Genomic DNA, 27266 nt, shown 5'->3' on the forward strand with positions numbered 1-27266 from the left:
TCGCGTTCAAAGGGAGAGACCGGGCAGAGCGCTGCAGGCTCGGAGGGAAACGAGGGGCTAGTGTGCACTGCAGGGAATGGCGAGGAAGCTGGGTCATCTCTGATAGACGTAGGGGGAAGACTCGGGTGCGGTGTGGGGTCTCCCCGCTCCGGAAGTCCGCCCAGGGTTAGGCTAATGGGGGTCGTATTGGGTCTTAATACCCAATCGAGGGGTATTAAGAAGCATGTACTCCCAGCTTCAGGCCACCAACCCTGGGGTGAGTGAATGACCAGACCCGTTGTACATTATCTTTTAGTGGGGGGAGCACACCAGGCTGAACAGAGATTACTCCTGGCTGTGCTCAGGGATCATTCCTGGCAGTGCTGGGGACTGGACCTTGTCAACCCTTTACCCACTGTACTACCTCTCTGACCCCTCTGTAGGATAACATTGGGTTTGTCCTTTCAGCCTTGCCCAGGGAACTTAGGTTTATCCGGTTACACCCATCACAGTGCTCCCATTGCTTTGTTTATCTGTAAACTCTTCTCTGTGCTCTCCTCCCCAGCCAGTTAATCACCTTTTCCCCTAATTGGAGTCTGTTAGCTTGTAAGATCAGATCTTTCTAAGGACACTGAGCTTGTATTGTAAGTTGTGTCTTTTGCATAGTTTACCCGGAAGCAATGTCCTTTCTGTATGGACACAGGAAGACAGTTAATATTATGCTCTTGTAACTTGGGAGTTGATTGACTCTGAATAATATTTACTCCTGGGCATCTGCTTTCTCGACTCAGTTGCCCTTCATTCCTAGTACCCCCAAAACAGGGTCCCGACGAGAGACAGAATGGACCCAAGACAAGCTGTGAACTACTCTGTCATCAAAATGGGCCAAGTCAAAGCACCACAATACTCAACTATAAGTTGAGAACATGGTCATGGATAAATGCTGTCACGATCCAGAAGTAACGACGAGACTAGGACCCTGCTGGGGTTAGGAAGACTAACCTGGTCTAAGGACTGTGGTCTGGAATATATAGTGAATGTCCTCAGGAAGAACCAAACTTTAAGTCTGATATATCTCTTACTGTGCTCATACAGAATGACATTGCTAAAAATATTAGAAGTAAATTTACTATAACTATCTAAGTGGATTACTAGTTGAGGAAAGAAGAAAGCGACACACCCTGGATGGGATCCTGCCCTTAAGCGGATCTCCTAATAATCTGGAGTAATCTCTTTAGATAGACGAGATTTTATCTTTGAGTTAATTTCCTGGAGGAGTGGCCTTACCTCTCTTTGTTGATTTGTTAATGTTCAACCCACCTTTGTGTCACCACCCTGCATGATTGCTATGCAGGGTAAGTGAGATCAGGGAACACGGAGATCATGGGTAGGGAGATAGGAAGAGACCAGAGGAGAGACTACAGAGACAGAGTCAGAGATAGAGAGACATAGAAGAGAGCACAGCGGCACACACAGAAGCAGAGCACGGAGGAGGAGGGAGGGAGAGAAGGAGAGCCAGTCAGAGGAGGCAGGAAAAGAGAGTCAAGGAGTCGTCAGAGCGAGAAGCAGAGTCAGAATCCAGGGGTCAGAGTCAGGGTCCAGGGGTCAGAGTCAGGGTCCAGGGGTCAGAGTCAGGGTCCAGGGAAGAAGAAGCAGAGAACAGAAGAAGAAGCAGAGAACGGGAAGAAGAGGAGTCAGAATCCAGAGTCAGAATTCAGAAAGTCAGAGAGAATCAGAATCAGAATCCAAAGATCTGGGATCTAGGAATGAGGGGCTAGGAGGAGCAACCAGCTTGGTCCTCGTTCTTCCTTCTCCTGCCTACCACCAACAGCCATCTCGATCGGATCCTTACACAGCGGCTCGAGAGCACCAAATGTGAAGAGAGACAGAGAGACAGAGAGAGAGAGAGAGTGAGAGAGAGAGGGAGGGAGCTGCCCAAGAGCCCGAGAACAACACATCACATCACCCTTCCACGAGTGCCCGCATGTATTTTTTTTTTTTTTTTTTTGCTTTTTGGGTCACACCTGGCGATGCACAGGGGTCACTCCTGGCTTTGCACTCAGGAATTACTCCTGGCGGTGCTCAGGGGACCATATGGGATGCTGGGAATCGAACCTGAGTTGTCCGCATGCAAGGCAAACGCACTCCCCGCTGTGCTATCGCTCCAGCCCCCCTCCCCCACATGTATTTTTTACACCCCACTTTCTCTCTCTTTTTTTGGGGGGGTAGGAGTGAGGAACACCTGGTGGTGCTCAGGGCTTACTCCTGGCTGAGCTCAGGGGATTAAGCTCTTCCCCTGTGGTAGGATAACATTGGTTTGTCCTTCCTCCCTTGCCTCAAGGAGCTTAGGTTTATTGGGCTACATCCATCACAGTGCTCCCGAGGCACTCCCGTTCCTCTGTGCTTATGTTTAACCTCTTCTCTGTGCTCTGCCTCCCCAGCCGTTAACCACCTAGGTCCCCAAGTCAGACTTGTGACTGGGAAGGTCAGATCCTTCTAAGGACTCTGGATTTTGTATTTGTAAGTGAAATATTGCTTTTCTCTTTCCCTTATATTCTTTGCATAGTTTACTTCACAGCAATGTCCTTTTTGCATAGACACAGGAAGACAGTTCATGCTATGCTTCTGTAACTTGAGAGTAAATTGACTGAATGATATTTACTCCTGGCATCTGTCATATTTACTCTACTTAAGCCTCAGTTGCATAATGACAAATGAGAAACTGTATGTAATGAGAATTATGAAACTATAATGAAAATTAAGAAAATGTGATGTGAACTGGGAAAACTGAAACTGACCTTTTTTTCATTAAACAAGAAAAAAGAGAGGGAAGCATTCCTCTTTTGACTCCAATCAACTGAGTGACCCCAATTAATGAGTTAAGAACCCATCCGCCCACCAGATGTATGGGAGAGCACTGGGCCCAACAGATTTATGGGAGTCCTCGGGAAACGGCATCAGAAGGCTGCACCAAATGGACAAGATATACTGAAACTGGCTGGTGTCTCTGAGTGAGTGAAGGCCTTACCATGTGGGAAAGATGCATTAATTATTATTTCTTTATCTTGTTTTTTTTTAATTTTTTATTAGTGAATCACCGTGAGATACAGTTGCAGACTTATAAACTCTCATTCTTGCATTTCAGTCATACAATGGTCGAGTACCCATCCCTCCACCAGTGCCCATTTTCCATCAATGGTCTCGGCATCCCTCCCACCCCCCCACCCCGTCCCCTCCACCCACCCCGCCTCTATGGCAGGGCATTCCCTTTTGCTCTCTCTCTCTCATTTTGGGTGCTGTGGTTTGCAGTAGAGGTATGAAGTGGCCATCATGTTCGGTCTACAGTCTACTTTCAGCCTGCATCTCCCATCCCGAGCGGGCCCTCCTAGCACCCTTTACTTGGTGGTCCCTTCTCTGTCTGAGCTGCCTTGTCCCTCAGCATGCGAGGCCGGCTTCTAAGCTGTGGGAGTAATCCTCCTGGATTACTGTCTCGACTATCCTTGGGTGTTAGTCTCCCATTCTGTTACTTTATGTTCCACAAATGAGTGCAATCTATGTCTGCTTCTTTCTTTCTGACTCATTTCACTTAACATGATACTTTCCATGTTGTGTATCTCCCGTTTTATGGATAAGAATGTATATAGTTTCAAGAAGAAAACATCCAACCCCATCAGAAAATGGGGCGAAGAAATGAACTGAAACTTTCCCAAGGAAGAGACACGAATGGCCAAAAGGCACATGAAAAAAGTGCTCTGCATCACTAATCATCAGAGAGATGCAGATCAAAACAACTATGAGATACCACCTCACACCACAGAGACTGGCACACATCCAAAAGAACAAAAGCAACTGCTGTTGGAGAGGATGTGGAGAGAAAGGGACCCTTCTACACTGCTGGTGGGAATGCCGACTGGTTCAGCCCTTTTGAAAAAAATATGGACGATTCTCAAAAAATTAGATATTGAGCTCCCGTTTGACCCAGCAATACCACTGCTGGGAATATATCCCAGAGAAGCAAAAAAGTATAGTCAAAACGACATCTGGGGGCTGGAGCAATAGCAAAGCGGGTAGGGCGTTTGCCTTGCATGCGGCCAACCCGGGTTCTAATCCCAGCATCCCATATGGTCCCCTGAGCACCGCCAGGGGTAATTCCTGAGTGAAGAGCCAGGAGTAACCCCTGTGCTTCGCCGGGTGTGACCCAAAAACCAAAAAAAAAAAAAAAAACAAAAAACGACATCTGCACTTATATGTTCATCGCAGCACTGTTTACAATAGCCAGAATCTGGAAAAAAAACCAAATGCCCTAGAACGGATGACTGGTTGAAGAAACTTTGGTACATCTATACAGTGGAATACTATGCAGCTGTTAGAAAAAAGGAGATCATGAATTTTGCATATAAGTGGATCGGCATGGAAAGTTTCATGCTGAGTGAAATGAGTCAGAAAGAGACAGACATAGAAAGATTGCGCTCATCTGTGGAATATAGAATAACAGAGCGGGAGACTAACACCCAAGAATTGTAGAAATAAGTACCAGGAGGCTGACCCCATGGTTTGGAGGCTGGCCTCACATTCTGGGGAGAGGGCAACTCAGAGAAGGGATCACCAACTATAATGTAGTCGAAGGCCATGTGGGGGAAGGGAGTTGCAGGCTGAATGAGGGCTAGAGACTGAGCACAGTGGCCACTCAACACCTTTATTGCAAACCACAACAGCTAATTAGAGAGAGAGAACAGAAGGGAATGCCCTGCCACAGTGACAGGGTGGGGTGGGGGGAGATGGGATTGGGGAGGGTGGGAGGGATGCTGGGTTTACTGGTGGTGGAGAATGGGCACTGGTGAAGGGATGGGCTCTCGAACTTTGGGGTGCTACTCATAGATGGGATTACGCATCTTGCTGCAACCTGGGTGGACTTGAGGGTGATCAGACCAAGTGAAGTGAGGCAGAGGGAAAGAGATTCCCTGAAGGACCTCCTGTAGGTGGAATATATATCACGGGCAATATATATATATATGTATATATATATGTATATATATATATATATATATGTTTTGAGGCCAGAGTTGGCAGTGCTCAGGGCTATTCCTGGGTCCGTTCTCCTGGCGGTGTGTGGAGCATGGCCACAGGCGCCAGAGCAGATGACACCTGTCCCTGCATAGGGACCCCGGATGGCGTGTCTGGGCGCATCTTACTAGCACCAGGTATCCGGTGTTGAGTCTCACCCCCCGAGAGTTATTCCTAACTCACCCTAATCGGGATTGGGCCGGGGCAAAGCAGCGTGGGAAAGGTGATGGGTCAGCAATGCTCAGCTTTATGTGAGTGGACCGTCCTCTGAAGCCGAGACCCCCTATGCAATACGTGTGTATGTGGCAATAAAGTGAGCGGCCATCAGGCGTCTCCCGGACTGGCTTCTCCACGCACCCGTCATCCTTCGCCCCGAGTCTGCCCAGACCTGGCACGCAACGTGTCTGGGCACGTTGGGGGGAGACTGTTCCCCAACAGAGGTGCTTGGGGAACAGACCAGATGTGGTGCTGAGGAGTCGAGCTCCGGGGTCACAGGGTTGTAAGGAAAGTGCTGTGAGCCCGGAGCGATTTTCCTGGTACCTTACATGCGAGACATGGAGACGGAGGAAGGAATACCATGTCCCCGGTGGGATCAGGCTCTGAGACAGTGCCAACAGAATGCTGACCTGTGCCAACATGGAGAGAGGGACAGAGAGAGGAGTGGACCTTGGGACGTGGGGGCAGGTTACTGGCACGCTGGCCGTGAAGCATTACAATAAAACATAATACGGAAACTTGTCACCCACGGTACCAAATAATGAGGTCATCGATTTTTAAATGATGTGCAGAACTCCTTTAAACAGGCCTAAAGCATGGCAGCAGAGGTAATGAAGAGCTTTTATTTTGGAGACACGTGGCTGACAGACTGCTCAGAGGAACATCTGGGAACAGCTACTGGACGCAGCTCTGAGTCTCCCTCCCAATCATCACCACCAAACATGGTCCCCAGAGTCCCTCCAGGAGTGATTCCTGAGCCTGCAGAAAGCCCTGAGTACTGCTGGGTCACTGTCACTGTCACTGTCATCCCATTGCTCATCGATTTGCTCAAGCGGGCACCAGTAACGTCTCTCATTGTGAGACTTATTGTTACTGTTTTCGGCATATCCAATATGCAACGGGTAGCTTGCCAGGCTCTGCCATGTGGGCGTGATACTCTCGGTAGCTTGCCGGACTCTCCGAGAGGGGCGGAGGAATCGAACACCGGTCGACTGCGTGAAAGACGAACGCCCTACCGCTGTGCTATCACTCCAGCCCACTGCTGCGTATGGCCCCCAAATAAAAACCAACTTGCTGAGAATCTGACACTTCTGTTATGATACTTCCTTAAATCTGTGAAATAAATAGCAAAATGCTCAGGTAGAAGGCTGCAAGTAATAATGTTACCCTCATCTATGGAAGATTTCAGGAAATGCCTTTAGGAATGCTAATAGAAGTCTATTTCCATAAATATACAAATACACACTCTCACACACACATCCTCCTGGCTGAGTAATACCTAACACATCCTGATTAGGTCAGTGAATCAATACTGGGTGGCAATGACATACCCCCTTGGGAATTATTTCAACCTTCTTCTTTTTGGGGGTGGGGCCTGGGCCACACTCAGCACCGGTCAATGCTTACTCCAGGCTCTGCCTGGGATCTATCCCATGTTGCTTCAGGAATCATAGGAATGCCAGGGATCAAGTTGGCGTTGGCTGTGTGCAAGGCAACATTATCTTTCTTTTTTTTGCTTTTTTTGGCCAGACCTGGTGATGCAAGGGGTCATTCCTGGCTCTGCACTCAGGAATTACCCCTGGTGGTGCTCAGGGGACCATATGGGATGCTGGGAATCGAACCTGCGTCGGTCTCGTGCAAGGCAAATGCTCTACCTGCTGTGCTATCACTCCAGCCCCAACATTATCTTTCTGACCCCCCCAAAAATAACAAAAACAGGGGTCACACAAGCCTATTAGGTTGAGAAGAACTAATGATTAGCACGCTCCCTCTGATGGAGGGGTGAGGTGGCAGGCGTTTCATTTGACAGGAACAATTACAGCCACTGAAGATGGAGCAGAGGCTGCTGAAAATGTCAACATACATACTTTTTTTTAAATGCCACTATCTTTTATTTATTTATTAATTTATTTATATTTCTAAACATTTGAGGACTGGGATGATAGCAGAGCGGGGCATTTGTCTTGCACGCGGCCGACCCGGGTTCGATTCCCAGCATCCCATATGGTCCCCTGAGCATTGCCAGGAGTAATTCCTGAGTGCATGAGCCAGGAGTAACCCCTGTGCATCCCTGGGTGTGACCCAAAAATAAAAAAAATTAATTGAATCACCATGAGATAGTTACAAGCTTTCATGTTTGGGTTAAATCACACGATGATCAAACATCCATCCCTCCACCAGTGCACATTTCCCACCACCAATATCCCCGGTATACCCCCCCTTTCCCACCCTCCCGCTGCCTCCATGGCAGACAATATTCCCCATACTCTCTCTCTACTTTTAGGCATCATGGCTTGCAACACAGACACTGAGAGGTCATCATGTTTGGTCCATTATCCACTTTCGACACACATCTCCCATCCTGACTGATTCCTTCAGTCATCATTTTCTTATTGATCCCTTCAGCCATCATTTTCTTAGTGTTCCCTTCTCTATTCTATCTTCCTTCTCCTCTCTACTCATGAGGCAGGCTTCCAGCTATGGTGCAATCCTCCTGGCCCTTGTATCTACTGACCTTGGGTGTCAGCCTCATGTGATGTTATTTTATACTCCACAAATGAGTGCAGTCCCTCTATGTCTGTCCCTCTCTTTCTGAATAATTTCACTTAGCATGATACTCTCCATGTCTATCCATTTATAAGCAAATTTCATGACTTCATCTCTCCTAACAGCTGCATAGTATTCCATTGTGTAGATGTACCACAGTTTCTTTAACCAGTCATCTGTTCTAGGGCACTTGGGTTGTTTTGGATTTTGGCTATTGTGAACAGTGCTGCAATGAATATATAGGTACAGATGTCATTTCTACTGTGCTCTTTTGCATCCTCAGGATATATTCCCAGAAGTGGTATTGTGGGGTCTTATGGAAGCTCCATTTCTAGTTTTTGAAGGACTGCCCATATTGTTTTCCAGAAAGGCTGGACCAGTTGGCATTTCCACCAACAGTGAAAGAGTGTCCCTTTTCCCCCACATCCACGCCAGCACTGGTTGCTTTTGTTCTTTTGAATGTGTGCCATCTCTGTGGTGTGAGATGATATCTCATTGTTGTTTTGATTTGCATGTCCCTGATGACTAGCGATGTGGAGCTAAATGCCACTATCTTTTATTTCTGTTTGGGGGCCACATCTGGCTGTGCTCAGGGTTTACTCCTGGCGCTGTGCTCAGGGGTCACTCTTGGCGGGGCTCAGGGAACCATTCTGTGGTGCCAGGGATCAAACCCGAGTCTGCCACGGGCAAGGCAAGCGCCCGACCTGCTATATAATCACTCTGGCCCTAATAATGCCATTATTTATCCCAAAACTTTTGTTGTCTACGTACAAACTACGCGCTCTAGGTTTTTCAAAAATGCATGTATTCAGGGCGCTTGCCTTGCACCCGGCTGAGAGGGTTTTGATCCCGGGCACCCCCTTATGAGCCCTCCAAGCGCCTCCAGTTAGCCCTGGGCTCCCGCGGCCTCCAGCCCCGCCGTTCTTATTCAAGCCTGCACAGCCAGGGTCACGGGTGACAGCCGCAGCCCCGGGGATGCTCAGTGACCCCAGGCGCATGCGCGGTGCACGCTGGGACTCGCGCCAGCCGCCCCGTTCACAGCGCCCCCTGCTGGTCAAAAAGAAAGAAGCCCTGGGCAGCCCCAGTCCCTAGCAACCTTGGAGCATCCTGCGATGGGGGTACCCAAGGGCGAGTTCCGGAGACACCCTCCTCTTCTCCTCCCCAGCGCTTGTAAAGAAGAGAGAGACACACACATGAAAGAAAAGAGCTGGAGGAAGACTAGAGTGGTGGTGGGAGGGCAAAACTGATGCCATGACAGACCGCAACTGACATTAGGTCCCAACTTGGCCTCAGTTTCTGTTTCCCCAGAGCAGGACTTGCAGTTTCTGGTAGACGCCCAATAGCGTAATTCGCCTAAATAAGAAACTGGACAGTTGTAGCTGGCCAGGCATGAGGGCTCGCCACACCCTTTTGGAAAAACCCCAAACTCTTGCTGCTACCTGCTAATTGCCGACCACTGTTGTAATAGGGCAATGCTGAAAATAGACCAGTAGATAAATTGCTTCTTAACTGACGCCTGTATGAATTGCTCGTGAATTGGACTCAGAGTCCTTGTCAAGACTCCACTGCTTTTTGTTTGTTTGTTTGTTTTTTGTTTCTTTTTTTTTTTTGCTTTTTGGGTCACACCCAACAATGCTCAGGGGTTACTCCTGGCTTTGCACTCAGGAATTGCTCCCGGCAGTGCTTGGGGGACCATATGGGATGCCAGGGATTGAACCCGTGTTGACCGCATGCAAGGCAAACGCCCTACCCGCTGTGCTATCGCTCCGGCCCCAAGACTCCACTGCTTTGGATGAGACTTGGACCCTAGCTCGAGCTAGCAATAAGCTTCCTTTGCTCTTGCATTGGGCACAGCGGGTAGGGCATTTGCCTTGCACGCCGGCCAACCCGGGTTCAATTCCTCCGCCCCTCTCAGAGAGCCTGGCAAGCTCCCGAGAGTATCTCGCCCGCACGGCAGAGCCTGGCAAGCTCCCCGTGGCGTCTTCGATATGCCAAAAACAGCAACAACAAGTCTCACCATGGAGACGTTGTCCATAGGCTTTCTCCATTTGCAGCCGGGTCAAGGATTCCAGGATCTAGGAGGAGGGGAGGCAGCCAAGGGCCATTGATGAGCTGACACACCTGCCGACTACTGGGAGGCAGTTCTGTTGGGGACGCACGCGGGGACCATCCTGAGGACTGTGCCTGGGTAAGAGCACGATACTTCTCCTGCAGGCATTGGAGAGCCAGGGGCAGCGGCAGCAGCATTGGGATAGAGAGATTCAGAATGAGATCCAGGTCAGCCAGTGCAAGGCACGCAAGCAAGCACCTGACCCACTGTCCCATCTCTCCAGCAACCTGGACTGATTCTTTTCTTTTTTTCTTTTTTTAGCTTTTTTGGTCACACCCGGCATTGCACAGGGGTTACTCCTGGCTCATGCATTCAAGAATTTCTCCTGGCGGTGCTCGGGGGACCATATGGGATTCTGGGAATCGAACCCGGGTCGGCCACGTGCAAAGCAAACGCCCTCCCCGCTGTGCTATTGCTCCAGCCCCAGGACTGATTCTTAGATACGTGTTTGTCTCTTTCTGATTGTTGTGCTGGAGTCTTCGTCCTGTGTGGGACCACCCACTCTCCTCCTCCCTTGCAGTTACGTACTTGCTGTGATGGCCATTTTAGTTTCCCCGGTAAAGGCCCACCAGCCTTCCTGTCTGCAGAATGGGATGATACCAGACTCGTGAATCTCTTAGCACTCCCACTCTGTATTCCTTCTGATGAATATTTATTATCAAAATTCCGATGCTTTCATGTCGGTGTTCTATTTTCCCTTAGGTTTCTTCACGCCCCTTCTCTCCCCTCTTCCCCAGGGTTTGTCGTTATTCTTTTTTTTACAGGGGGGGGTCACACCCGGTGATGCACAGGGATTACTCCTGGCTTTGCACTCAGAAATTACTCCTGGGAGGTCCTGGGGGACCATATGGGATGCTGGGAATCGAACCGGGTTGACCACAAGCAAGACAAACACCCTACCTGCTGTGCTATCGCTCCAGCCCCCAGGATTTTTCTTCTTCTTCTTTTTTTTTTTTTTGTTGGCTTTTTGGCCGGTCATGTAATGCGATTCAGAGACAACTGCTGGACTAGAGCTGTTATCGACTGGATTCCACAGGATGTCAGAAGACCTCATGGCCGCCCACCAACTAGATGGTCAGATTTCTTTGTCAAATCCCTGAATGAATGACTTGAGTCTCTTCGTGTGCCTGGAGCATGCAGATATCATTGGGCTGCACTAGCATGCGACAGGGACAAATGGAGACGTTACTGGCGCCCACTCGAGCAAATCGAAGATCAACGGGATGAAAAGTGAAGTGATACAAGTGGCTTTTTGGTCATACCCCGTGATGTACAGGGGTTACTCCTGGCTCTGCACTCAGGAATCACTCCTGGTGGTGCTCAGGGACCATATGGGATGCCGAGGATCGAGCCCAGGTTGGCCGTATGCCGGGCAAATGTCCTACCCGCTGTACCTATTGCTGTGGCCCTCGACAAGGGTTTTCAAACGTCAAAGTTCCAAGGAAGATGACTCGGGCAACAGTACAGCGGGGAGAGCACTTGCCTTGCATGCAGTCGACCCTGGTTCGACCCCTGGCGTCCCACAGGGTCCCTGAGCACTACTGGGTGTGGCCCATAACAAATGTTTCAAGAAAGACAAGAACATGACCAGTGCAAAATTTTACAACTGTCCCAAAAGGACTCAACTTTGTGAGGCGTTACTTACAGCCTAAAAGCTGCGCCTCTGTTGGATATCATTGGTTTGTCCTGCTCCCCTTGCCACTAGAAGCTTAGGTTTATCAGTCACACCCATCAAAGTGCTCCTGAGTCACTCCCATTCCTTTGTTTATCTGTAACCACTTCTACCAGTTTATCTGCTCTTCCTCTAATCAAACTGTTAATTTGTAAGGTCAGACCTTGCTAAGACAGTGAACTTGTATTGTAAGTTAATATTATCTTTCTCCTCTCTTATATCTTTTGAATAGTTTACTTTAAAACAATATCCTTTTTGTATGGACAAAGAAAGACATTTATTAATATGCTTTGGTAACATGGGATTTAATTGGCTTCAAATATTATTCATTCCCGGGCATCTGCTTTCTTGACTTAAACCTCAGCTGGCCTTACTCCCTAGCACCCTCAAAAGCAGGGTCCCAACGAGGGACGGGACAGACCCAGGGCAAGCGGTGAGTTGTGTGCTACCCTGGCATCGAGATGGGCCTGGCCAAAGCACCTAATGCTTAACTATATGTTAAGAGCTTGGTCATGGACATGTCATGTCATGATCCAAAAGCAACGAGGAGACTAGGGCCCTGCTAGGGCTAGGAAAGACTAATCTGGCCTGAGCGCTGTAGTCTGATGTCCAGGCAACGGGAGAGCAATTCTATAAGCTTAATGCGTCTCTTGCTATGTCCATACAAAATGATTTATAATATGAATACTTATATGTTAGTCGGACAAAGAGAGGAGAAACACACCCATGGGATTCTGCTCTAGGGCGGATGTCCCGCTGAGAGAGATTCTGTCCTAGTGAAAGCATCCCCTAAGGCATAGAACTTTACCCTCTATGGATTGTAACCACACCTACGCATAAGCCCTGGGCTGCTGCATCGGCATCTGGCATCCAGAGCGGATGTGGGGGATTTAAGGTAGCTGTATGAGGGGGCTGGGGGCGAGTTCCAGTGGAAGCAGAGAGAGAATGAAGTAGGATGGGAGAGGAAGAAGCAGGAGGAGAATCAGAGGAGAATGGAGATGGGAATGGAATAAACTGCGATTGAGACCAACCATCTTGCCTCCGTTCCTTCCTTCGCCTGCCACATCATCACCATCAACCTCTCCGGGGTGGGGGAAGCGGCTGCCCTGTGCCCAGTGCCCGGCGCAGTGTGGTGAGGTCCTCCCGCCCCCATTCTTTTTTGTGTGTGTTTTTTACACACGCCTCCCATCTTTCTGTTGACTTTTTTTATTTGTTCTAATATCTCTAATATGTAATCCTAATCTAATTTTATTTTAATCTTTCATTTTTTTTAACTTTCTGGGTCACACCCGGCAATGCATAGGGGTCACTCCTGGCTCTGCACTCAAGAATCACCTCTAGCGCTGCTCAGGGGACCATATGGGATGCTGGGAACCGAACCCGGGTTGGCCGCGTGCAAGGCAAACGCCCTCCCCGCTGTGCTATTGCTCCAGCCCTAATCTTTCATTTTTAATTGACATTGAGGTTGTACTTTCTTTCTTTCTTTCTTTCTTTCTCTCTCTCTCTTTCTTTCTCTCTTTCTTTCTTTCTTTCTTTCTTTCTTTCTTTCTTTCTTTCTTCCTTCCTTCCTTCTTTCCTTCCTTCCTTCCTTTCTTTCTTCTTTTTTTGCTTTTTGGGTCACACCTGGCGATGCTCAGGGGTTACTCCTGGCTCTGCACTCAGGAATTACTCCTGGCGGTGCTCAGAGTAATTGGGATGCTGGGAATTGAACCCGGGTCAGCCGAGTGCAAGTCAAATGCCCTACTCGCTGTGCTATTGCTCCAGCCCCTGCACTTCCTTTCTTTCTTTTTGCTTTTTGGGCCAAATCTGACAATGCTCAGTACTGACTCCTGGCTCTGCACTTAGGAATTACTCCTGGCACTGCTCGGGGGACCATACGGGATGCCAGGGGTCAAACCTGAGTCGGCCACGTGCGAGGCGAGTGCCCTACCCCCTGTATTATCACTCCAGCTCTGTAGCACTGCAGCACTGTGGCACTGTCATCCGATTGTTCATCGATTTGCTTGAGTGGGCACCAGTAACATCTCCATTGTGAGACTTGTTGTTACTGCTTTTTGGCATATCGAATATGCCACGGGGAGCTTGCCAGGCTCTGCCGTGTGGACGGCGTTTGCCTTGCATGCGGCCGACCTGGGTTCGATCGCCAGCATCCCATATGGTCCCCCAATCACTGCCAGGAGTAATTCCTGAGTGCAGAGCCAGGAGTAACCCCTGTGCATCGCCAGGTGTGACCCAAAAAAGCAATAAATAAATAAATAAATAAATAAATAAATAAATAAATAAACCCAAAACTGAGTTCCCCACCCCCACCCCCCTAAAAAAGGTGCCTCTGTTATGAGGATAGCCTGATTCAGCGAGTAGCAATTTTGGTAACTATAAAACGTTCATCATTTGACCAAAAGATCTATTTAGGTAGACCTCAAATTACACCCTAAGGATGCCGCTCGTCTAAAAATAACACAGTGGGCACCCAGCAGGTGCCCCGGCAGGATGGTCCTCTAAGGCCCTGATTCTGAGACGCTCCAGGGCACGGGCTTGACACCTTTGCTGGCCGGTGGGTCCAGGAGCCCCTCCCCCTACCCCACTCGCTCTCAGCTTGAGATGACGTAGGGACGGCAGGGGTACGCGGTCCTGGTACCCAGCTGAACACCCCGCCCCATCCCGCGCACCAGAGCCCTTTGGGCAACACCTGCCGCATCTTCCCCGCGCGTCCGCCGGGACCCCGCAGCCCGGCCCCGGGGGCGTCTGCGCGTCCTCGAACCCAGGGCTCCCGCGGGCCCGGTCGCGCCCCCGACTCTGCACCCGCCCCATTTCCACGCCCGACCCCCTAAGGGGTTGCCGCCTCCCCCACCCTGAAAGCAGGGAGGGCGCACGGGGCCCGCGGCAGGAAACGCTCGCCCCCGGCCGCCCGGCTCTGGGCTAGCCCCGAGGGCACCGCGCGGGCGCTCGCGGCGGCAGTGCGCGCTGGGGCCGCCAGGGGGCGCGCTGGCGCGGCGGGGGGCTCCGCGGAGCCCGGGCGCGTCTAGGCCGCGGCCGTTCGCAGGTGCCGCTCGGTGCCCACAAAGCGCCAGCTGCGAGGCCGCTGCGGGCCGAGCGCCGCGGAGCCCCCCGCGCCCCCGCCGCGCCCCCCAGCCGCCCAGCCGCCGGGGGCCACCCCGCCACGCAGCGCCATGGCCGAGGCGGCCCCCGCTCCGGTAAGCGGCGCCGACAGCCGCGGGCCCGCTCGGGAGGGCGAGGGCGAGGCGGCGGGTGGGCGAGGCGCCCCCCTGAGCCCCTCCCGCGTCCCGCGGGGCGACCCCGGGTACAGCCCCCCGGGCGGTAAGGGGCGCCGGGGCCGAGGGAGGGGGGCGCAGGCTCAGGCGTTCGGGACGGGGGCGGCTGCACCCCAGCCCCCTGCTGCACCCCAGCCCCCTCCTGCATCCCCGACCCCTGCGGCACCCCAGCCCCCTGCTGCACCCCAGCCCCCTCCTGCACCCCAGCCCCCTGCTGCACCCCAGCCCCCTCCTGCACCCCAGCCCCCTCCTGCACCCCAGCCCCCTGCTGCACCCCAGCCCCTCCTGCACCCCAACCCCCTGCACCCCAGCCCCCTGCTGCACCCCAGCCCCCTGCGGCACCCCAGCCCCTCCTGCACCCCAGCCCCTCCTGCACCCCAGCCCCCTGCTGCACCCCAGCCCCTCCTGCACCCCAGCCCCCTGCTGCACCCCAGCCCCTCCTGCACCCCAGCCCCTCCTGCACCCCAGCCCCCTGCTGCACCCCAGCCCCCTCTGAACCCCAGCCCCTCCTGCACCCCCGACCCCTGCGGCACCCCAGCCCCCTCCTGCACCCCAGCCCCCTGCTGCACCCCAGCCCCTCCTGCACCCCAGCCCCTCCTGCACCCCAGCCCCTCCTGCACCCCAGCCCCCCGCTGCACCCCAGCCCCCTGCTGCACCCCAGCCCCCTGCTGCACCCCAGCTCCTCCTGCACCCCAGCCCCCTGCTGCACCCCAGCCCCCTTTTGCACCCGGGCTGACCGGAGCCAAGCCGCGGGGACAGCCTGTTCAGAGGGCTGGCGGCCACGGGAGCAGCAAGTGGGGAGAGGGAGAGGGGCTGCAGGGTGGGCCGGAGACCCGCGGGAGACCTGCGCACTGTGCGGGGAGCAGCCCCTGGACACTGCCTGGGGGGCCCCCAAACAACCCATTATCGATGCCGGGGATCTCTGGCGGCCCTGCCCGTAGAGACAGAATGCCAGCCACGCTTCCGTCCCGTCACTTCTAAGTTTCTCCTTCTTGTCACTTTAAAAAGTTCAAAAAAAAAAAAAAAGAGAGAAGAAGAAAATAACTTTGCTGGCTCTGTGCTGAATTCAATGCCTGCAAAAATATTCCCGAGGAGGGATGGTACGGGGGCTTTGGGCGCTCACCTTGCCCCCGGCCAACCCGGGTTCAATCCCCAGCATCCCACCCATACGGTCCCCTGAGCACCGCCGGGAGTGGTCCCTGAGTGCAGAGCCAGGAGTCACCCTGGGGCGTCGCCAGCTGTGGCCCCCAAACCACCACAACAAGAAGACCAAAACTGTTCCCGGCGGTGATCCCTGTCAGTCGGCTCCTCCCCTGCCCGGCTGCCCCGCCCGCCGTGTGTCCGCTGCGCTCGGCTCCTCCCCGTGGCAGGCCCGTCCCAAGCGGCTGTGCTTGGTAGAGGTGCCCGGGGCGCGCAGTCGAGGCTGGCACCTGGAGAAGCGCGGGAGAGGGCCGGCGTGCTCAGTGGGGACGATGGGACTTTGAGGCCGGGGGTCTCCCAGCGGGGAGGAGAGACGCTAGAGGTGGGGTCTGACTCACTCGGTCTCAGGGTCGGCCCGGGCTCTCGGGACCCGTGTGGGCACCACCCTGGCACCTGGCACGGATGGGCAGGTCTGTGCCACGCAGACGCACGAACCAGAGTCAGCTTCTCTGGGGCCCCCGCGAGAGGAGTTCTGGGTTCCAAAGAGCTTCTCCCTCGGGAGTTAGGGGGCCGTGGCTGGGCCATACGCAGCGCTGCTCGGGGACAGCTCCGGGCTCTGTGCCCAGGTGTGACCCCTGGCCATGGCGGGGTTCAAGTGTCCGTCAGCCACCAGAAAGGCAGACGCCTTAACCCCTGGGCTACCTGGCCCAAGGGCTTCTCTTTTATTCCCTTCTACAATAGCTTGGGGGCCACAGCCGGAGGGCATGGGGGCCCCTGCAGTGCCGGAGCTCCCACCTGGCCCCACCCGGGCAGAGCCAGCGCCTGGGACCAGAATCTCCACCCCCCCCCCACCCCCAGGTGCTTCTAAGCGCACGCTCGTTATTTCGGGTCGCCAGGTAGTGGCCGCTCTGTGTGGTGCGGAAAGGTGTGGTGACAGTCGTGTGACTTCCTGTGTGTGGAGCCTACAGGATGTCCCCAGCTGCTGAGAGCCGCGGGCTGAGCACTGGCTCAGCTGGGAGGGAGGCGCGGAGGGAGGCAGGAAGACGAGGCGGCGGCCGACAGGGCCCGGCCTCCTTCGGAGCGAGTGAGTGAGCCTGCCCTTTTGTGGGAAGGTCCCAGACCCCCGCGTGCTGCCTGTGCGTTGTCTTAGCCCTGCAGGGACAGAGGGGGAATAAGCCAGTCTGCGCCGCCTTTGGCGTCACAGTGCCCCAACGTGTGGGAGTCGCCGTCACTTTCACACCCTCGGGATTCCGCGTCCCCAGCTGGCGTGCTCGGGGGCTGAGCTCAGTGGAAAGTGCCCGCGAGGAGGGAATGGCTGCACGCTGGCACCTGCCGGGCGGGTTCTGGGTCCAGCCAGGTACCCTTCCTGCCCGACCTGGCCCTGCCCAGAGCCCCCCAAACGCTGTTCCCCACCCAGCCTGGGGTGCTGCCGGCTCTTCCCGCGCCCCCTCACCCTCCGGGCGGCGGGACCCGGCGCCTGCTGGCAGTGTGTCTTCCCTGGCGGTGCTCGGGGATGAGCTCAGGCGTCACTCCCGCTGGGGTTCGGGGAACCATGTGGGGTCCCCGTCACTGCAGTCCCCCGCACGGCGTGTCTCAGCCCTTCTCTGTCCCGACAGACCCCCGAGTGGGACTCCGAGTGTCTCGCCTCCCTGCCGCCCCTGCCCACGCCCCCCGCCTCCAGCGACGCCCACCTGCAGACCGCGGCCATCTCGCTGTGGACCGTGGTGGCCGCCGTGCAGGCCGTGGAGAGGAAGGTGGAGGCGCACAGCCGGCGGCTCCTGCACCTGGAGGGCCGCGCGGGCGGCGCCGAGAAGAAGCTGGCGGACTGCGAGAAGACGGCGGCCGCGCTGGGCCACCAGCTGGAGGGCAAGTGGGCGGTGCTGGGCACCCTGCTGCAGGAGTACGGGCTGCTGCAGCGGCGCCTGGAGAACATGGAGAACCTGCTGCGGAACCGCAACTTCTGGGTGCTGCGCCTGCCGCCCGGCAGCAAGGGCGACGCCCCCAAGGTGGGTGCCCACGCTCGGGCCAGGCCCGGGGCCAGGGGACACTCAGGGCCGAGACTGGCCGGAGGCGTGGTCTGGCCGCCTCACTTGGGCCGATGCTGGTTTGGGGGGCTTCCTGGGGTGGGCCGCACAGTGCCCAGGGTCACTCCTGGGTCACTCCGGTAGGTGTCCAGGGACTGACCCTGGCACGTCGGCTCCCGCCCTCTCTCTGCGGCCCCCTGGCTGATGGCCCCGGGTTCGGCCGAGCACCTGTGGAGCACCCGTGGGAAGTGGTTTGTTTTTGTTTGGGGGCCACCCTGGCGGTGCTCGGGGATTACTCCTGGCACTGCTGGGGGTCGGAGGGAAACTCAGGTGGGCCCTGCGGGGCCCTGCCTGCTGCGTGACCTCTCCCGCCCGTGCAGAGCCCTTTCCCTCCCCGTGTACTGTCACTCCAGCCCCCCCCCCTCGATTTTTGTTTTAGCGGAACATATTCATGACTTTCAGGTCATTTATTGGTGTCTGTTTAGAAGCCAGCTGAGTTTTCCTGCTCAGTGTTCCCGAGCAGCCCTGCCAGCGCTGTCAGCTTTCTGGAAAAAGGGCTTTTTCTGTTTGTCTTTTTATTTTTGCTTGTTTTGGGTCACATCCAGCAATGCTCAGGGGGTCCTCCTGGCTCTGCACTCAGGAATTACTCCTGGCGGTGCTCAGGGGACCATATAGGATGCCGGGGATTGAACCCGGGTCGGTTCGACCTGGGCGTGCAAGGCAAATGCCCTCCCCGCTGTGCTCTCGCTTTTGCCCTGAAAAACACTTTTCAAGATCTTTTTTTACGTTTTGGTTGTTGTTGCTCAGTTTTTGGGTCACACCCGGCGATGCACAGGGGTCACTCCTGGCTCTGCACTCAGGAATTACTCCTGGCGGTGCTCAGGGGACCATATGGGATGCTGGGAATCGAACCCGGGTCGGCCGCGTGCAAGGCAAACGCCCTACCCGCTGTGCTATCGCTCCAGCCCCCCTGAGACAGTTTTTAATGAGCAAATTTACTGAGAGAGATGTGAAGCGAGAGAAAGAGGGAAGCGCGTGTTCAGGAGAGAACTCCAGTGTCGGGAGAGCAGAGTCTCGGGACCTGCGGGGACACGCGTGTCGAAGGGAGACGGGCCTGAGGGCCACGTGCCGAACTTGGCAGCTACCGAGTTTCTCTGCGAATATGGATCGAGGTCTTAGTTGCTGCTCTCCGGAATCGTCGTTAGTGTTACCTCGGAATTGTCAGCGTGTTCGTTTGCGTTTTGAATAACCCTCAGTGGCTGTCACTGATTAGCGAGGGATCCTTGGTGAACCGATCACTCACAGCAGCTCGGGATTTTGGGTTTTCTTGTTGGTTTGTTTTTGGGCCACACCAGGCAGTGCTCAGGAGCTCCGCTGGCTCTGCCCTCAGGAATGACTCCTGGCTGTGTCCAGGGGGCCTTCGGGGTGCGAGGACCAGCCCCAGCTCGTTGCTTCGGCCCGGGAAACCGGGATGTTCTCTCTGGCGTGAACTGTGTTCTCTTAGCCGTGGTAGGCCCGTTAGCCAAAGACCCCTCTGGCAGGAGTGCACTGTCCCCGGCCTCCCTGTGCCTGCCAGGGGGAGGGGGGGCTTCCGGCCAGCTGCCCTGGCGAGGGGCCAGCGGGCAGCCCGGCCGCAGCCACGCCTGAGCTCAGCAGCGCTTGGGTGCCCGTCTCCCGAAGGCTGTGACATCTGCCCGAGGTGCTTCCATCCAGGCCCGGAGGGCGGGCTTCAGAGACGGGCCTTCCTCGGGCAGTGCCGGTCCGTCAGCAGCTCTGACCGAGGCCGGGGTGGGAGCACAACGGCAGAGCACTTGGCGGGCACGATGGGGCCTGGGGTCCAGCCTGTGCCACACGCCCGCTGTCCCAGCCCCACGGGGAGGGGCCCAGGTAGGTGCCCAGAGCACTGCTAGGTGTGGTCCACAGCAGACAACCACACACACACACACACACACACACACACACACACACACACACACATCCCCAAACTCTTGCCTCTCATCATTCTTTGTATTGTTTAAAACACAGCCCCAGCGTTTCAGCAGTTATTTCCCTTACAGTTATCTCATTCATTTCACTTTAACATTCATGGGAATTTGGTTCTTTATCCCTCTAACTAGGCTGGCGATGTCATTGGGTACCAGATTTATCCGGGCCGGAGCGGTCGTACGGCAGGTCGGGCGCTGCCTTGATGTGGGCTCAGTCCCTGGCGTCCCATATGGTTCCCCGAGCACCGCCACGGGCAGCCCAAACTCCTCCCAAAACAGTGGCAATAAAAACATCTATTGTTGGGGCTGGAGTGATAGCACAGCGGGTAGGGCGTTTGCCTTGCATGCGGCCGACCCGGGTTCGATTCCCAGCATCCGATATGGTCCCCTGAGCAGCGCCAGGGGTAATTCCTGAATGCAGAGCCAGGAGTGACCCCTGAGCATCGCTGGGTGTGACCCAAAAAGCAAAAAAAAAAAAAAAAAATAGTGTCTATTGTTTATCGACACTTTCCCTTCGCCCAGTTTGTGGCAAAATGGGCTGTGAAGGTGAGTGGTTTGTGGCTCTGGCCCCTAATCAACAACACTTTTCCTGGGGGAAGACAAGGTGACACAGAGGAAACAGGTGCGGGCAGGGCTGGAGCAGGAGAGCCAAGGGCCGCAGCCCCAGCCCCGCCCCAGCCCCGCCCCCGGGGCTGGCTTCCTCTCCGTGGCGCAACCCCAGTACGTAACCACCTTGGTGAAGACAAAACATGCAGAGGTGCCAGCGAGCTGGTGTGGGGGTAAAGGCGCTTACCTTGTGCCTGGCTGAGGCCAGTCCAACTCCCGGCACCACAGACGGTCCCCCGCATCACCAGGAGGGACCCCCGAGCGCCACTGGGTGTGACCTAAAATAATACTAAAACCAAAAACTGTAGGGGCTGGAGCGATAGCACAGCGGGGAGGGCGTTTGCCTTGCACATGGGTTCAATTCCCAGCATCCCATATGGTCCCCGGAGCACTGCCAGGAGTGATTCCTGAGTGCAGAGCCAGGAGTGACCCCTGAGCATTGTTGGCTGTGACCCAAAAAGCAAAAAAAAATACCTGTAAAGGAGCCAGAGCGACGGTACAGGGGTTAAGGCTCATGCCTTGCACACGGCTGACCCCAGGCCCGTCCCCGGCACCACAGGGTTCCCTGGTGTCACTGTTCTGGCAGTGACCAGGTCCCCTGGTACAATCAGGACCAATATATGCTCCCCTAGCTGGTGGGCAGAACAGGCTACAGGCTGGTGGCCAGCAGCATTCTTATTGAAGTCAGGAAAAGTGTATAAGGGTGGGGAGACAGGGATTAACATGGGTTGGTTGAACATAAGTATAAACAGGGATTTGGTTCAACCTAAATATAAACTGGGTTTGGTTGAACATAAAAAGGTATAAAGGGGGGCTGGAGCCATAGCACAGCGGGGAGGGCGTTTGCCTTGCACGTGGCCGACCCGGGTTCAATTCCCAGCATCCCATATGGTTCCCTGAGCACTGCCAGGGGTGATTCCTGAGTGCAGAGCCAGGAGTAACCCCTGAGCATCGCCAGATGTGACCCAAAAGCAAATAGGTAGATAAAGTGCTTACTTCGGGGAATTCTGGCGGGGTGCCACTCCATCCTGGGGGCTCTGGCAGTCTGGACTCTGGCCCCAGCACCTGAGCATCACCAGGTACAGCCCTGGACACCCCCAGCACCGCAGGCGCCTCAGCGTCACCAGATGCCGCACCACGGCCTCGGCCCTCATGTGGAACGTCCGGCCCAGTCGGCGGGAAAGTCCCCTGAGTTTCGGCTGGGGGGGCCCTGCCGTGCCCCTCGTCCCCAGGACTGAAGCTACAGGCCACCACTCGGTGGGGGAGGAGTCATGAGCGCAGTTTTTCTCCCCGGCTCTCCTAGCACCATCCGGCCCCCAGGTCTCTCGTCTGTGCGTGTGAAGGGGTACAGCCTGGTGTGCGCGGCCCGGCACGACCCGCCTGCCCCCGGCTGTGCGAGCTGGCGCTGCCCAGGCCGCGGCTCCTTCCCCGCGCCCGGCCTCGTCCCCTTGCGAACAGCAGCCGGAGGTCGGCTGGTGGTGAAGTGCTCTCGCCGCTTCCGGGTCCCGGGGCGCCCTCGCGATCCCGGAGCACTGACCCCGCGGTGATTGCAGGTGCCGGTGACGCTCGATGACATCTCCATCTGCTTTCCCACGCCCGAGTGGGAGAAGCTGGAGGAGTGGCAGAAGGAGCTGCACAGGAACATCGCGAAGGGCGGCTCCGAGCCGCTGGCCCCCGAGGGTGAGGCCCCCTCCCCCCTCCCCCCAACATCTTCACTCTGCCTGCTGGGGAACCAGCGGCTCCTCTGCCCGGCAGTTTCGGGGCTCCCCTTTCCAACGGCCCAGACAGTTTCAGGGCTCCCCTTCCCGGAGGCCCAGGCGCCCTCCCCACACGGCCTGGCCTCTACCGGCATGCAGGGCTGACGGGAGAGGGGAGGCGAGGTCTCTAGCCACTCTAACCAGGTTCCTCCGCCTTTGGCCCACCGGCTAATCCGGGTGGGGGCACCGCAAGACTCAAGCCGGGTGGGGAGCGCGGGAAGGATGGCGGGTGGAAGGGCTCGGGCTGAGGGCAGGCTGCCGGGGCCCGAGTGACGGCACAGCTGCAGCTCCGATTCGGCCCCCGACACCCCAGATCATCCCCCAAGCCCCCCCCCCAGGAGTAATCGCTGAGCACTGGTCGTGGCCCCCAAAAGGAGCATGGCTCCCAGGCCCAGCCCGGGGACCCCCCGGCACTGGCTTCTCATCCTCCGGGGCCCCCGGCTCACAGCCCTCTCCTGCTTCCCGCCTAGATTACGCCATGAACCCGCCGGATGTCCTGTCTCAGATGCAGCCCGAGGGAGAGTGTGGGTCAGAGGCCCCGGCAGGCCCCGAGGGAGCCGAGATCCCAGCCCAGCCCACAGAAGGTGCGTGCAGCCGCCGAGGGCCACTGTCTTTATGGTTTTTTATTTAATTTTATTTATTTAATTTTGCTTTTTGGGTCACACCCGGCGATGCACAGGGGTTACTCCTGGCTCTGCACTCAGGAATTACCCCTGGCGGTGCTCAGGGGACCTTATGGGATGCTGGAAATCGAACCCGGGTCGGCCGCGTGCCAGGCAAATGCCCTCCCCACTGTGCTATCGCTCCAGCCCCAGGCCACCATCTTTAACAGGAGTGGGTGCCCTGGGGGTGCCCCAAAGGGGACCAGGGGAGCCCGTGCTCTCAGGGGGGCCGGGTCCCTCACAGCTGCCCTTGTCCTGGGGTCAGTGCAGGGGGCCACTCCCAGCTGCCCGGGTCTGGGAAAGGCAGACCCGAAGCACTCTCCTGTTTCTCTCCGCTCTGCCTCGGCTCAGAAAACCACACGCAGGTTTTAATCTTTGCTGGACAGAAAGATTGTAGGAGGTTTGGCCGGCAGGGGCCGGAGTGGTGGCACAGCGGGTAGGACGCTTGCTCTGCGCCCAGGAATGACTCCTGGTGGTGCTCAGGGAACCTTATAGGTGCTGGGGATCGAACCCTAGCCGGCCGCAGGCCCCCGAAATCTATTTCTTTGCATTTTTATTGATTTGGGAGAAGGGCCTCATCCTCCCTGTGGTGCTTAGGGGCTGCTCCTGGCTCTGCGCCCAGGAGTGACCCCTGGCAGTGCTCACTGGACCCTCTGAAGTGCCGGGGACCGGATCCAGGTCAGCCACCTGCAGCGTGAGCCCTTTCAGTCCTGGGCGCCATCTCTGGGCCCATTTTAAAGCAGAAGGGTATATATATATATATATATATATATATATATATATATATATATATATTGCTTTTTGGGTCACACCTGGCGATGCACAGGGGTTACTTCTGGCTCTGCACTCAGGAATTACTCCTGGCAGTGCTCAGGGGACCATATGGGATGCTGGGATTCGAACCCAGGTCGGCCGTGTGCAAGGCAAACGCCCTACCCGCTGTGCTATCGCTCCAGCCCCAGAAGGGTATATTTTAAAGCAAACCTTCACAAGTACTGTCAGTATGGCCTTCTTGGCTGTTCTTGGAGATTTCCTGCAAGTGTGATTTGTCTTGAAATGGGCTCCCTCAAGCAGTTAAGCTGCGTGTATCATGTAAAACTCCACGGTTGGCTTCCCCTGGCCGCGTCAGCCAGATGCCGAATGCTGTTTTTCAAACTCAGTCTCCCGTTTCGGCTGGAGAGGAGTATTCAGCATCGTGCTGGGCAAGCCGGGGGGTGACTGTCACTCCCGGGCACAGTCTCTGAGCCCCTTCCCTCTCCCCGGAAACAGAACCTGGCCTCTCCACGTCAGACATCCTGTCCTGGATTAAACAGGAGGAAGAGCCTCCGGCCGGGGCCCCTCCGGAGCCCCCCGAGAGTGACGTCTACAAAGGCACCTTTGCTGGTGAGTGGGAGGGAGCCGCAGCCCGGAGCCCCCGCCTGGCCGCAGCGGGGACCAGGAGCCCTAGAAAGCCGGGTTGCGTGGCACAGCAGCGAGAGGGTCTCGCGTGCAGGGGCGCTGCCCTGGGGCGTGTGAGCAGAGGACAGCGCAGGGCAGGGGTGGGCAGGCAGGGGTGGGCTCAGCCCGGGTGCGTGGTTGGCACCGCAGAGGTGAGAGGAAGAGGGCCTGTCCGGGAGCGGGCCCGGGCCTCTGCTTGTCCACACGCGGCCGAGTGAGCCCGGCCCGGCCCCTCCCAGGAGTCCTTGGCCGCGCCCCGGGGCCCTGCAGGGCTGACGGCGTCCTTTGTTGCAGACGGAGAGCTGGTCATTAAATCCGAAGGCCTGGCCACGGCCCCCCTGTGCCCCGAGGGCCCCGCCACCTTCTCGTCCCCACCCGACCCCGCGGCCAAGGACACCTTCCCGGACGTGGCTTTCAAAGGCCCGCCGTCTGCGCCCATGGCCCCGTTCGGACACCCGGGCCCCGAGCTGGCCGAGGCCCCCGAGGGCCAGGTGACCTTCACGCAGCTGGGCGGCTTCCCGCTCCCCGCGCCGGCCGCCGAGCCGCTGCTCTCGTGCCCGCGCTGCGGCAAGGGCCTGCGCCAGGACGCGCTGCCCAGCCACCAGTGCGGCCCCGCGGCCGGGCCGGGCCTGCCCTGCGCCCAGTGCCCCAGGCGCCTCCCCGCGCAGCCGGCCGCGGGCCCGGGGCCCGAGGCGCCGCCCACCTGCCCACACTGCGCCCGGACCTTCACGCACCCGTCGCGCCTCACCTACCACCTGCGCGTGCACAGCAGCGCCGAGCGCCCCTTCCCCTGCCCCGACTGCCCCAAGCGCTTCGCCGACCCCGCGCGCCTGGCCGGCCACCAGCGCGCGCACGCCAGCGAGCGCCCCTTCCGCTGCCCGCAGTGCGGCCGCAGCTTCAGCCTCAAGCTCAGCCTCCTGCTGCACCAGCGCGGCCACGCGCAGGAGCGGCCCTTCTCCTGCCCGCAGTGCGGCATCGACTTCCACGGCCACTCGGCGCTCATCCGCCACCAGATGATCCACACGGGCGAGCGGCCCTACCCGTGCCCGGACTGCAGCAAGAGCTTCATGCGCAAGGAGCACCTGCTCAACCACCGGCGCCTGCACACGGGCGAGCGGCCCTACCCCTGCGCGCACTGCGGCAAGAGCTTCATCCGCAAGCACCACCTGCTCAAGCACCAGCGCACGCACACGGGCGAGCGGCCCTACGCCTGCGCCGCCTGCGGCAGGCGCTTCCGCTACAAGCAGACCCTCAAGGACCACCTGCGCGCCGGCCACGCCGGGGGCTGCGGCGCGGACGGGCAGCTCGCGGGGCAGCCGCCCGACCCGCCCGGGCCGCCGCCCCTGGACGGCCTCGAGACCGCGGGGCTGGGGGGCAGCGCCCCGGACCTGGAGGCCGGGCCCTGGTACCGGGAGGGGAGCGCGGGGGGCGCCCTGTAGCCGCCCTGGCGTGGGGGGACCCGCACTCACAGCCCCCCCCCACTCCCCAGGGGCGGCCCCTGCCCTCACCGGACCAGCCGTGGCCCATTGACCAGCCTGGCATTTCTCACCCTCAGCAGCACGCCCCGTTTTGAACCCGGGAAAGCCGGGAAGGTGGCCACGCGTGCATCTCTCCGCCGTGGCTGCCCACGTGAGGTCCCCCACCATCGCGCCCCCCCTCCCCCGTGCGGTTCATCGCAGCCCCGGGAGAGGGGCGGGGGGGGGGGAGCCCAGGAGAAGGACCCCAGCCGTGACCCTGGCAAGGCAGGGACCGCTGAGGGCCGCTCAGGAATTCCTGGGGTTGGCGAGCAAGCGGCCGCCTCAGCCCCTGCTCCTGCCCCCCTGCCCTGCCTCCCTGGGGGCATCGTCTCCAGCACCTGAAGGACCACCCGCTCCCAGGCGCTGACTCCAAACTGGCCGCCTTCCCTGGTTCCCGCGGCCAGTTCTCACGTGGGGGAGGAGCGCCCGGAGTCTAAGGCTCCTTGAGGGACGTCCATCCTGGAGCTGCTGGCACCCTCGGGGTCAGGCCCTGGTGTAGAACCCAGAGCCGGGAAGGCCACTTCTTGCTGCATTTACACTCAGGTCCCATCTCCCCGCCGCAGCCTGTCCAGCCCCCGTGTGAGGGTCCTGCCCGGCCCTTTCCCGGGACCTTTGCTTCTGGGTTCTCATTCCCGAGGCCTCCAAGGCCCCCAACACCCGGGTTTGCCGGCAGTCACCAAGCACTAAGCACCTCTCCCTGACCTGGCCGCTGTGTTGCTCTTAGCACCAGGCCTCGGCCACACGTGTCCGTTGTGAGGGTCCTTCGGAGCAGGGCCTGTCCCCTCCGTGGCTTTGCAGTCCTTCGCCCTGACAGATCTCAAATTCTCCTCTGCGAATTGAGGCCCTGCGAGGGAAAACACGGCGCCTCCCGAAATAAAGTATTTAAGGAGCTCGCGCTGCGTTCCTGCCGGGATCTCTCTCTGGCCCCCGGCCGGGAAAGGCCCAACAGGGTAGTGCCAACACTCGACCACGGCGTCCGGGCGTGTCTGTTCTCTCCTTGCGAGGTGCGTGGGGTGGGCACGAGGATGCGGGACCCCGGGAGGGTCGCAGGAAGCCGCCTCTTCCCCGCGAAGGGGCTTTGGGTTTTGGTTTTCTCGGGGCCCGGGGCTTACTGCCCTCCGCTCCGCGCAGGCTCGGGGGCCACAGTGGTGCTCGGGACAACCTCGCACCCGCAACCTGCGAGATTGAGACGGGCTGTTCCTTGAAGTGCGGGGGGACTCATTTCCCGCTCCGTGCCTGCTCGCACCCCCGCAGTCCCTGCGGTCCACGAGCACGGAG

General features: G+C 57.3%; 1 protein-coding gene across 1 annotated transcript; it reads left to right on the forward strand.

Moving 5' to 3' along the window:
- The first annotated feature begins 14639 nt into the window (after positions 1–14639).
- ZNF398 (zinc finger protein 398) lies at positions 14640–26955 on the forward strand. Its single transcript, XM_055142467.1, has 6 exons — positions 14640–14782; positions 17617–18006; positions 22169–22295; positions 22843–22956; positions 24304–24417; positions 24766–26955. The coding sequence occupies exons 1-6, from the start codon at positions 14759–14761 to the stop codon at positions 25908–25910; spliced, it is 1914 nt and encodes a 637-aa protein (XP_054998442.1). The 5' UTR covers positions 14640–14758; the 3' UTR covers positions 25911–26955.
- Positions 26956–27266: the final 311 nt, after the last annotated feature.

The sequence above is a fragment of the Sorex araneus genome, chromosome 1, assembly GCF_027595985.1.
Source record: "Sorex araneus isolate mSorAra2 chromosome 1, mSorAra2.pri, whole genome shotgun sequence".
Classification (NCBI taxonomy): Eukaryota; Metazoa; Chordata; class Mammalia; order Eulipotyphla; family Soricidae; genus Sorex; species Sorex araneus.

What these genes read in the sequence shown, in the direction of transcription:
- ZNF398 (XM_055142467.1), top strand. Translation starts at nt 14,759, where the DNA reads ATGGCCGAGGCGGCCCCCGCTCCG. An exon ending in CCGAGGCGGCCCCCGCTCCG is followed by an intron (nt 14,783 to 17,616) that starts GTAAGCGGCGCC and finishes CTGTCCCGACAG; the next exon opens with ACCCCCGAGTGGGACTCCGA. An exon ending in CGAGCCGCTGGCCCCCGAGG is followed by an intron (nt 22,296 to 22,842) that starts GTGAGGCCCCCT and finishes CTTCCCGCCTAG; the next exon opens with ATTACGCCATGAACCCGCCG.